The following is a 12,432-nucleotide window of genomic DNA, read 5'->3' as shown; positions in this document are numbered from 1 at the left end:
CCTTTCCTCTCCCCTGTATGTCCTCTCCTCTCCCTCACCCCTGCGTGTCCTCTCTTCTCCCTCAACCCTGCATGTTCTCTCTTCTCCCTTTCGTGTTCTCTCTTCTCCCTCTCCCCTGCATGTCCTCTCTTCTTTCCTTCATATTCTCTCTTCTCCCTCTGCCATGCATGTCCTCTCTTCTTTCCTTCATATTCTCTCTTCTCCCTCATCCCTGCATGTCCTCTCTTCTCCTTCATCCCTGCATGTCCTTTCTCCTTTCCTTCATATTCTCTCTTCTCCCTCTCCCCTGCATGTCCTCTCTTCTTTCCTTCATATTCTATCTTCTCCCTCTGCCATGCATGTCCTCTCTTCTTTCCTTCATATTCTCTCTTCTCCCTCATCCCTGCGTGTCCTCTCTTCTCCTTCATCCCTGCATGTCCTTTCTCCTTTCCTTCATATTCTCTCTTCTCCCTCTGCCATGCATGTCCTCTCTTCTCCTTCATCCCTGCATGTCCTTTCTCCTTTCCTTCGTGTTCTCTCTTCTCCCTCTCCCCTGCATGTCCTCTCTTCTTCCCTTCATATTCTCTCTTCTCCCTCTCCCCTGCATGTCCTCTCTTCTCTCCTTCATATTCTATCTTCTCCCTCTCCCCTGCATGTCCTCTCTTCTTTCCTTCATATTCTCTCTTCTCCCTCACCCTGCATGTCCTCTCTTCTCCTTCATCCCTGCATGTCCTTTCTTCTTCCCTTCGTGTTCTCTCTTCTCCCTCACCCTGCATGTCCTCTCTTCTCCCCTTCGTGTTCCCTAACCCATGTCTGTCCTCTCTTTTCCCTTTGCTCTTCGTGTTCTCTCTTTTCCTTCTCCTCTTCGTGTCCTCTCTTCCCCCTCAACCATGTGTCCTCTTTTCTCTCCTTCGTGCCCTCTCTTCTCCCACTCGTGTCCTATCTTCTCCCTCTCCCATGTAAGCCCTCTACCCCCCCCCCCCCCCCCCTTCGTGTCGTCTCTACTCCCCCCGCCTTCGTGTTCTCTCTTCTCCCCTTCGGGTCATCTCCTCTCTCTCACCCCTTCGTGTCCTCTCTCCTCCCCTTCGTGTCCTCTCTACTTCCCTTCATGTCCTCTCTACTACTCCCTTTCCCCTTTCGTGTCCACTCTTCTCCCTCTTCCTTTCGTGGCCTCTCTCTCCCTCTCCCCTTATGTCCTCTCTTCTCCCTCTCCCCTTCGTGTCCTCTCCTCTCCGTCCCTTCGTGTCCTCTCCTCTCCTCTCCTTCTTCCCTTCGTGTCCTCTCTACTCCCTCCCCCCTTCGTGTCCTCTCTACTCCTCCTCCCCTTCGTGTCCTCTCTTCTCCCCTTCGTGCCATGTCCTCTCTCTCACCCCTTCGTGTCCTCTCTTCTCCCCTTCGTGCCATGTCCTCTCTCTCACCCCTTCGTGTCCTGTCTTCTCCCCTTCGTGTCCTCTCTACTTCCCTTCGTGTCCTCTCTTCTCCCTCTCCCCTTGGTGTCCTTTCTTCTCCCCTTCGTGTCCTCTCTTTCCTCTTTCCTTTTCGTGTTCTCTCGTCTCCCTCACCCCTTCGTGTCCTCGCTTCTCCCTCTCCCCTTCGTGTCCTCCCCTCTCTCTCTCCCCTTCGTGCCCTCCATTCTCCCTTTCCCCTTCGTGTCCTTTCTTTCCCCCTCCACTACGTGTTCTCTCTACTCCCTTCCCCCATTCGTGTCCTCTCTACTCCCCCTCCTCTTCGTGTTCTCTCTTCTCCCCTTCGTGTCATCTCCTCTCTCTCACCCCTTCGTGTCCTCTCTTCTCCCCTTCGTGTCCTCTCTACTTCCCTTTGTGTCCTCTCTACTCCCTTTCCCCTTCGTGTCCTCTCTTCTCCCTCTTCCTTTCGTGACCTCTCTTCTCTCTCCCCTTATGTCCTCTCTTCTCCCTCTCCCCTTCGTGTCCTCTCCTCTCCTTCCCTTCGTGTCCTCTCTACTTCCCCCCGCCTTCGTGTTCTCTCTTCTCCCCTTCGGGTCATCTCCTCTCTCTCACCCCTTCGTGTCCTCTCTCCTCCCCTTCGTGTCCTCTCTACTTCCCTTCATGTCCTCTCTACTCCCTTTCCCCTTCGTGTCCACTCTTCTCCCTCTTCCTTTCGTGGCCTCTCTTCTCTCTCCCCTTATGTCCTCTCTTCTCCCTCTCCCCTTCGTGTCCTCTCCTCTCCTTCCCTTCGTGTCCTCTCTACTTCCCTTCGTGTCCTTTCCTCTCCTTCTTCCCCTTCGTGTCCTCTCTCTCACCCCTTCGTGTCCTCTCTTCTCCCCTTCGTGTCCTCTCTACTTCACTTCGTGTCCTCTCTTCTCCCTCTCCCCTTCGTGTTCTCTCTTTTCTTTCTCCCCTTCGTATCCTTTCTTTTCCCCTCCCCTACCTGTTCCCTCTACTCTCCCTCTCCCTTCGTGTACTCTCCCCTCTCTCTCTCCCATTCGTGCCCTCCATTTTCCCTCTCCCCTTCGTATCCTTTCTTTCTACCTCCCCTTCGTGTCCTCTCTTCTCCCTCTTCCTTTCGTGACCTCTCATCTCTCTCCCCTTATGTCCTCTCTTCTCCCTCTCCCCTTCGTGTCCTCTCCTCTCCTTCCCTTCGTGTCCTCTCTACTTCCCTTCGTGTCCTTTCCTCTCCTTCTTCCTTTCGTGACCTCTCATCTCTCTCCCCTTATGTCCTCTCTTCTCCCTCTCCCCTTCGTGTCCTCTCCTCTCCTTCCCTTCGTGTCCTCTCTACTTCCCTTCGTGTCATGTCCTCTCTCTCATCCCTTCGTTTCCTCTCTTCTCCCCTTCGTGTCCTCTCTACTTCTCTTCGTGTCCTCTCTTCTCCCTCTCCCCTTCGTGTTCTCTCTTTTCTTTCTCCCCTTCGTGTCCTTTCTTTTCCCCTCCCCTACCTGTTCCCTCTACTCCCTCTCCCTTCGTGTCCTCCCCTCTCTCTCTCCCATTCGTGCCCTCCATTTTCCCTCTCCCCTTCGTGTCCTTTCTTTCTACCTCCCCTACGTGTTCTCTCTACTCCCTCTCCCTTCGTGTCCTCCCCTCTCTCTCCCCTTCTTGCCCTCCATTCTCCCTCTCCCCTTCGTGATCACTCTTCTCCCTCTCCCTTCGTGTTCTCTCTTCTCCCTTCTCCCTTCGTGTTTTCCCTTCTCCCTCTCCCCTTAATGTCCTCTCTACTCCCTGCCCTTTCGTGTTCTCTCTTCACCCTCTCCCCTTCGTGTCCTCTCTTCTCCCTCACCGCTGCGTGTCCCCTCTACTCCCCTCTCCCTTCGGTGTTCTCTCTCCTTTCCTTTTCGCTCCCTCTGTTCTCCCTCCCCCCTTCGTGTTCTCTATTCTCCCTCTCCGCTTCGTGTCCTCTCTTCTTCCCTCATCCCTTGGTGTCCTCTCTTCTTACTGAGCCCTTCGTGTTCACTCTTCTCCCTCTCCCCTTCGTGTTCACTCTTCTCCCTCTCCCCTTCGTGTTCTCTCTTCTCCCTTCTCCCTTCTCCCTTCGTGTTTTCCCTTCTCCCTCTCCCCTCCATGTCCTCTCAACTCCCTCCCTTTTGTGTTCCCTCTTCTCCCTCTCCCCTTCGTGTCCTCTCTTCTCCCTCATCCCTGCGTGTCCCCTCTACTCGATCTCCCCTTCGTGTTCCCTCTTCTTCCCTCATCCCTTGATCTCCTCTCTTCTTACTCACCCCTTTGTGTTCTCTCTACTCCCTCTCCCCTTCGTGTTCACTCTTCTCCCTCTCCCCTTCGTGTTCACTCTTCTCCCTCTCCCCTTCGTGCTCTCTCTTCTCCCTCCTCCCTTTGTGTTTTCCCTTTTCCTCTCCCCTTCATGTCCTCTCTACTCCCCCTCCCCTTCGTGTTCTCTCTTCTCCCTCTCTCATTCGTGTCCTCTCTACTCTTTCCCTTTGTATCCCCTCTTTTCTCTTACCCCTACGTGTCCTCTCTTCTGCCTCTCCCCTTCGTGTTCGCTCTACTCTTCTCTTTCGTGTTCTCTCTTCTCCCTCTCCCCTTCGTGTCCTCTCTTCTCCCCTTCGTGTCCTCTTTTCTCCCTCTCCCCTTCGTGTCCTCTCTTCTCCCTCTCCCCTTCGTGTCCTCTTTTCTCCCTCTCCCCTTCGTGTTCCCTCTTCTCCCTCTCCCCTTCGTGTTCTCTCTTCCCCCTCTCCCCTTCGTGTTTTCTCTTCTCCCTCTCCCCTTCGTGTTCTCTCTTCTCCTTTTCGTGTCCTCTCTACTCCCCTTCGTGTCCTCTCTACTCCCCTTCGTGTCCTCTCTACTCCCTCTCCCCTTCGTGTTCTCTCTCACACCTGAATTCCCTGTAATAAGTATTCATGCTTTACCATAGTCACGCCTCTTGCTCATATCAATATTAAGGCACGTGTGACTCCAAATGTACCCGATCAGCTCCCCCTCCCAGTCATCTATCTATCATTGTCATCGCTTATCATGAATATAGCAATACCATATAATATTTGAGCGATTCTTTCCCTGTTCTATCACTCAGGAAATCACAAGGCCTACAAGTCGAAATTAAGCTATAGTAAAACGCGGTTACCTGATCATTAAACTAGTTACTGACCTTTATTGATGTACATCAACTTAGGGAATCATTATTACTTTTATAGTAATTATTCAGTAATCGGATTAAGCCAAATTCTCTCCCTACAGTACTCGGTAACCCTAGACCTGTATACACATTGCATTGCGATTATTAATTATTATATTAAACATAATAAACGTATCCTATATATATATATATACATCTCCCCTCCATGTCCTCTCAACTCCCTCCCTTTTGTGTTCCCTCTTCTCCCTCTTCCATTCGTGTCCTCTCTTCTACCTCTCCCCTTCGTGTCCTCTCTTCTCCCTCTCCCCTTCGTGTCCTCTCTACCCCCTCTCCCCTTCGTGTTCTCTCTCCTTTCCTTTTCGTTCCCTCTGTTCTCCCTCTCCCCTTCGTGTTCTCTCTTCTCCCTCTCCCCTTCGTGTTCTCTCTTCTCTCTCTCCCCTTCGTGTTTTCTCTTCTCCCTCTCCCCTCCATGTCCTCTCAACTCCCTCCCTTTTGTGTTCCCTCTTCTCCCTCTCCCCTTCGTGTCCTCTCTTCTCCCTCATCCCTGCGTGTCCCCTCTACTCGATCTCCCCTTCGTGTCCTCTCTTCTTCCCTCATCCCTTGGTGTCCTCTCTTCTTACTCACCCCTTTGTGTTCTCTCTACTCCCTCTCCCCTTCGTGTTCACTCTTCTCCCTCTCCCCTTCGTGTTCACTCTTCTCCCTCTCCCCTTCGTGTTCTCTCTTCTCCCTCCTCCCTTTGTGTTTTCCCTTCTCCCTCTCCCCTTCATGTCCTCTCTACTGCCTCTCCCCTTCGTGTTCTCTCTTCTCCCTCTCCCCTTCGTGTCCTCTCTACTCCTTCCCTTTGTATCCCCTCTTTTCTCCAACCCCTACGTGTCCTCTCTTCTGCCTCTCCCCTTCGTGTTCGCTCTACTCCCTCCTCTTTCGTGTTCTCTCTTCTCCCTCTCCCCTTCGTGTCCTCTCTTCTCCCCTTCGTGTCCTCTCTACTCCCTCTCCCCTTCGTGTCCTCTCTTCTCCCTCTCCCCTTCGTGTCCTCTCTTCTCCCTCTCCCCTTCGTGTCCTCTCTTCTCCCTCTCCCCTTCGTGTTCTCTCTTCCCCCTCTCCCCTTCGTGTTTTCTCTTCTCCCTCTCCCCTTCGTGTTCTCTCTTCTCCTTTTCGTGTCCTCTCTACTCCCCTTCGTGTCCTCTCTACTCCCCTTCGTGTCCTCTCTACTCCCTCTCCCCTTCGTGTTCTCTCTCACACCTGTATTCCCTGTAATAATTATTCATGCTTTACCATAGTCACGCCTCTTGCTCATATCAATATTAAGGCACGTGTGACTCCAAATGTACCCGATCAGCTCCCCCTCCCAGTCATCTATCTATCATTGTCATCGCTTATCATGAATATAGCAATACCATATAATATTTGAGCGATTCTTTCCCTGTTCTATCACTCAGGAAATCACAAGGCCTACAAGTCGAAATTAAGCTATAGTAAAACGCGGTTACCTGATCATTAAACTAGTTACTGACCTTTATTGATGTACATCAACTTAGGGAATCATTATTACTTTTATAGTAATTATTCAGTAATCGGATTAAGCCAAATTCTCTCCCTACAGTACTCGGTAACCCTAGACCTGTATACACATTGCATTGCGATTATTAATTATTATATTAAACATAATAAACGTATCCTATATATATATATATACATCTCCCCTCCATGTCCTCTCAACTCCCCCCCTCCCTTTTGTGTTCCCTCTTCTCCCTCTCCCCTTCGTGTCCTCTCTTCTCCTTCTTCCATTCGTGTCCTCTCTTCTACCTCTCCCCTTCGTGTCCTCTCTTCTCCCTCACTCCTGCGTGTCCCCTCTACTCCATCTCCCCTTCGTGTTCTCTCTCCTTTCCTTTTCGTTCCCCCTGTTCTCCCTCTCCCCTTCGTGTTCTCTCTTCTCCCTCTCCCCTTCGTGTTCTCTCTTCTCTCTCTCCCCTTCGTGTTTTCTCTTCTCCCTCTCCCCTTCGTGTCCTCTCTTCTCCCCTTCGTGTCCTCTCTACTCCCCTTCGTACCTCTCTACTCCCTCTCCCCTTCGTGTTCTCTCTACTCCCTCTCCCCTTCGTGTTCTCTCTCACACCTGAATTCCCTGTAATAAGTATTCATGCTTTACCATAGTCACGCCTCTTGCTCATATCAATATTAAGGCACGTGTGACTCCAAATGTACCTGATCAGCTCCCCCTCCCAGTCATCTATCTATCATTGTCATCGCTTATCATGAATATAGCAATACCATATAATATTTGAGCGATTCTTTCCCTGTTCTATCACTCAGGAAATCACAAGGCCTACAAGTCGAAATTAAGCTATAGTAAAACGCGGTTACCTGATCATTAAACTAGTTACTGACCTTTATTGATGTACATCAACTTAGGGAATCATTATTACTTTTATAGTAATTATTCAGTAATTGGATTAAGCCAGATTCTCTCCCTACTGTACTCGGTGACCCTAGACCTGTATACACATTGCATTGCGATTATTAATTATTACATTAAACATAATAAACGTATCCTATATATATATATATATATATATATGATATATGCAGCAAACGGTTCCAAGTATCAACATATGCAGAAGCAATTACAACACCGCCAAAACTTCATCGGAGTATTTCAAGCAGACAAGAGGGATGGAAATCGACCAAAGGGACCAACACTTCTCGTAGCCTACCAGCACCATCTGACAGAATCTTGAGATCAAGTACAATCAAAGTACTGGAAGTACTGTAAACGAACATTATTGTTTAATGCAAATTCAGTAATAAGTTTAAAGTCGATAGATTTACTGATATTGGTTTAGGAATTAATTGCAAATTATTTGAAATGTTTGCAGCTGTTCTGATATGATTGAACACATGCATATTTCTGTAAGGTCCTGATTGAAATTGGAAGTTTATTGATCTATCTTGGATGGATGAAAATAAAATATGTCTTCTTTCTTTCGGGAAGCCATCATCAGTTATAATACAGCCAGGACTCTGTGACCTTATTGATGCCAACTTCTAATATGCACTAAATTTAGGCTAGTTCCATCGTTAGTTTAGCATATTTCAACTTAATATGATGAAACACACATAAAGAACTACTGAAAACCAAAACCAGAGCTACTAATCAAGGCCCGGATTAGGAATGTATCCTATTGAAACTGTACTCAAGCATGTATGGTACTTCAAAACAAAAAACTTGACTCCTTTTGTTCAGGAATCATTTGATGTTAATAAATCTTTATATGAGAAGATATACTTCTGGTATAATTACAGCATTGTACACAATGTGATAAAAGAATAACAACCATATAAAGACTATCTTCATCAAATAATTCAGCAAACAGGAAAAGAAAACTTCAAGCTTCATTTTCAACTTCAAACTGATAAAGGTTACAGTCCATTCGATGGGATGACACATTCCCTATTTATTGTCCCTTTCCAATGTTGACCATCCAATCATAGTGAACCACACACAGTTCAGCAATGTAATTGCACAAATCACATCCTTTATGTGGAGAGAACAGTTTTCGGGGTGTTATAAGATTCCATAACTGTATGCAAATTTGTGAATCATTCCATATCTATATCTATATATATACCGTTCGTGTATATATTTACACATATCAAAATTGGAATGACACAGGAGATTTGCAAGTTTAAGTTCACCATCAGTCATGGGAGGTTTACGTAAAATGTTATATTTACCGGGGTAATTAGTAATTTTGATTATATATTTATCAAGCTCTATTCTGTACTTTCTACCAGTGCTTATATTAGAGAATGGACACAATTATATGTTCTCCAATGTCAAAATTAATCATATGTAAAATATTAGGGGTTTATTTGACCGAGACGTATTTAAAATGTTTGTAATCATTCGCCATTCGAGGCCTGATTGCCGTCATATTTTAATTACCAAAAAAAATTACCTGAAAGCAATATTTTAAAAAAGAGAATGATCTGTGACTTGAATATTTCATAAAAATAATTTAATACATCGTTTATTCACTTCATTCAGATCTTCAGACACCACATAATTTGTGAAGTCATATATAGAAATATATGAACCATTTTGTTATTGATTAATAGTTCACACAAGTAAGCACTAGATGTAAGCAGTAAGTATATGTACCGCTATCTACTGGCATGACTTTGAGTACAGTATACTACACTCGCTTTGTGGATATTGACAGGATAACATATATTTACATACTAATTCAATTTTAGAATTGTAACTGAAATCTTGTAACAGCATGGCACAAATAGTCATCTGAACATTTGTTGTATATTGAAAAAATATTTAAGGTAAATATTAACTCATTTGCTTGACTTAAATTTTCAGTTTATCAATTCATCGATTACTCTGTGTTTGAAGTATGGTGTAGTGAGAATTTCAAGTCTTGATTATGACTTGATGAAAATTCTAAATTAACAAATTATTAAAATGAATTTGTTTGAAAAATAACACAAGTTCCACAGCAATATTATATAGAGTATCAATCACAATATATCAGAAGTTATCAAACTACAGATAACAATTAACGAATGAATATCAAATTAAGTGAATATCACAAGTATTTTTGCATTTGTTTTTAGATAATCCGGATTTCCGTCTTTAAAAAAAAATACCTAGTAGACGTAGTGCATAGTAAACGTAGCCATGTAACAGCTGATTTTAATCAGATATAACTTAACATGAACTTAACACCGTCACAGAAGTTCGTCGCAATCGAAAATTTGGTCGTGAATTCTGTATTTTGCAAATTATTTCAAAATACTTTCAGGTAAAAGAAAACAAAAATTCTCGTAAAAATATCGATTTTGGGTCGACTATCGGCCATTTCGGTAATTCAACTCCAACGACAATCGGGCCGCGATTCGCAAATGAATAATTAATTTAAAATTCGGTCAAATAAACCTCTAATATTTTATATATGATACAATCAGGCATTGCAGAACATATATTTTGGTCAATCCTCTGAAAATAATGCCAATTTATATTATAATTAAGCCCCATTTTTCTTCGTTTCGGTATTTCCAAGTCTGCTTCACGTGTGGTCCGTCTCAGTAAATATTCTCGTCTTTGCCGAAATAAAAACAAGCTATATAATTGTTCATTTTAAACATGACAACAACTGCCAACCACACGTATCCAAAAATGTTATTGTTGATATCATCTGAATATTGCCGTAGTTATCTGTCACTTCGATTGTAAACCCCATGCCAAAGTGAAGGAAGAATCGACCAATCAAATTGGTTTATTTTTGATTTCCGTAAATCTTGCAGTTACCTCCCTTACAACAGTAAATACGTTCCAAGTATCGCCTACAACAAGCAATCCCGTGCACATAGCAAGATATTATCATTTGCATTTGATTTATTGGGTCATTTTCGTCAAAGGAAAATGGTATATGGAAATCGATGACAATTTTAACGCTATGACCAGTCACCCTGACCACAAATGCCACCTAATTGTAAGCCTATACATATGTACAGTTCTTTCTCGCAAACACGTACAGTAACTACAGTATAGTATGATACAATGTATCGTCTCGTATGCCGTCATTGATATATTTCTTTCTCTAAATTATAGAAATACACACCTAGTTGATAATGATGTAACATTCTAGAATATATATATTACACATTTAAGTAAATCGCGGACAAATTTGCAGACCTATGCTATAATGTCAGCCGTTTTGGAAAGAACACGGAAGAGCAAAACTTTCTAAACATCCGGAGACGAATGCGCCTGCGCAATAGTTGTTTACATAAATATATTGACCTGGACCGGAGTTATTCGCAAAGTTCAGGTTCATTTAGTCTTCTCATTTCGCTAGCGTTATGCATTTCTCAAATCGTATGCATCTTGAAAACACCTACTGAATACATTTCAACCTTTTCGGTAAAACTACTATATAAAACGAAGATGTTTTTGCAAGTAAATTATTTGAAGCGTAAGGCAATGGCATGGGGGCAGCCATATTTCATTGAAACAGACAGTAGATGGCGTATTGGTGAATGTGGCTACCATATATGGTTATATTTCTCAGTCCAGTTCTTGATCACAATAACCGAACATTAATGTTCGTTTAAAAACGAGTAACAGTCAGAAATCACTTCCAATTACACGCAACGGCACTACATACATTGGCCAGAGGTCTTTTTTAGAACATCGCTCTTCAAAAGACGACGGAGGAGGCATGGAACAGAAACAAACACCAAACAAACTGTAAGTGACAATTTTAAATCTAACGGTTTTCCAAAAGTAATAAATCTATCATCTAAACATTTATCTATAGACGAAATAGAATTTTTAAAGAAGGGCTTAAAATTTTGTCTAACGCCTAAAGCAGATATGAAAGAGTTGAAAAGTAATCTTCATAAATTTTCTCGTAAGTTGAGATTAATGGAGAAGTTTGACGGCAGAGAAAATGACAGCGATCCCCCTCTTGTTAGAAATGTATCAAAATGGAATCCACCAAAATGTAATGATACATATTTGTAAGACTCAATCTCTGTTATTAAAGCATACCCATTATCATCCAATAACGCAAAGAAAAAATTATCATAGAAACAACGAAAGGCATTAGAAGATCTTAGTGGAGATAGATCCATTGTTATAAAGGAGGCCGATAAAGGTGGTATGGTTGTTGTAATGGATGCTCAATATTATTGTGATAAGATTACAGAAATGCTGTCTGACGAGGGTTTTTATCATGAAATGTCATCTGACATAGATGGAGAGACTAGGAAATGTATTTCTTCTCTGACAAATAGTCACAATGGAAATTTTAAGGATAAAGAACTTGAATATCTGACAGAATTTGATTACCGTTCAAGTTATTTTTATGGACTTCCAAAAATACACAAAAGTAAAATGATTTCTACAGCAATTAAAGAGCAAAGATCCGAGTATATTTGTTTAAAATCACCAAATGATCTTAAATTTAGACCTATTGTAGGAGGTCCTGAGCATGTCACTCAGCGTTTGAGTCATTTTTTGGACATCATTTTAAAGCCTCTATGCACAGAAGTTAAGAGTTTTATACGGGAAGATATAGATTTTTTTTTATCTCATTTGCCAAACCATGTTAAGAGTGATCATTGTAAACTAGTTTCATTTGATGTTGTAAGTCTTTACACTAATATACCGCATGATTTAGGCGTAGAAGCTGTAAGTTATTGGTTGGATAAATGTCCTGGAAACACATGTTCAAGATTTGATAAAGAGTTTGTTATTAATGCATTGAAAATTGTTTTAGAAAAGAATACATTTCATTTCAATGGTCACATCTATCAACAATGTAAAGGTACGGCAATGGGTACAAAAATGGCCCCTACATATGCCACACTTGTTCTTGGATATTTGGAAGAGAAACTTTATAAAACAGTTGAAAACAAATTTGGAGTTACATTTGCTAATTATATAAAAGAAAACTTCCTGAGATTTCTTGATGATTGCTTTATAATTTGGGAGTCTGATAGGGATCCTACAGAATTTTTCGATATTCTAAATTCTTTACATCCTGATTTAAATTATACTATGGAAGTCAATGACACTGGGATGCCTTTTTTGGACATTTTTGTTGAACTTATTGACAATACTATAAATACCGATTTGTATAGTAAAGCTACAGATTCACATATTTATTTGGATTTTTTTCCAACCATGCTAGACATACCAAACTGAATATTCCATATGGTCTAGCATCCAAATTAATTACAGTTGTTAGAGATAAGGAGAAGTTAAATAAGCGACTGAATGACTTGAAAGTGTACCTCAAGAACAAACATTATCCTACTGAGGTAATACAGATTGCTATTCAGAAAGCTAAGGAAAAGGGTCCAATTTCTGTTCACACCGATAGGATTCAAAATAAGGATACC

General features: G+C 43.0%; 2 protein-coding genes across 2 annotated transcripts; one reads left to right on the top strand and one right to left on the bottom strand.

Annotated features, from left to right (window-relative positions):
* Nucleotides 1-1,875: 1,875 nt before the first annotated feature.
* LOC117343374 (vicilin-like seed storage protein At2g18540) lies at nt 1,876-4,989 on the bottom strand. The gene is made up of 3 exons (XM_033905716.1): nt 4,792-4,989; nt 3,800-4,249; nt 1,876-2,010 (listed from the first exon to the last, which is right to left on the bottom strand). Exons 1-3 carry the CDS (start codon nt 4,987-4,989, stop codon nt 1,876-1,878), a joined length of 783 nt encoding a protein of 260 aa, XP_033761607.1.
* Nucleotides 4,988-6,666, top strand: LOC117343373 (proline-rich protein 36-like). Its single transcript, XM_033905715.1, has 2 exons — nt 4,988-5,768; nt 6,473-6,666. The coding sequence occupies exons 1-2, from the start codon at nt 4,988-4,990 to the stop codon at nt 6,664-6,666; spliced, it is 975 nt and encodes a 324-aa protein (XP_033761606.1).
* Nucleotides 6,667-12,432: the final 5,766 nt, after the last annotated feature.

The sequence above is a fragment of the Pecten maximus genome, chromosome 15 (genome assembly GCF_902652985.1).
Source record: "Pecten maximus chromosome 15, xPecMax1.1, whole genome shotgun sequence".
NCBI lineage: Eukaryota > Metazoa > Mollusca > Bivalvia > Pectinida > Pectinidae > Pecten > Pecten maximus.
The sequence above is the reverse complement of the archived record's forward strand: the minus strand, read 5'-3'. Positions and strand labels throughout refer to the sequence as shown.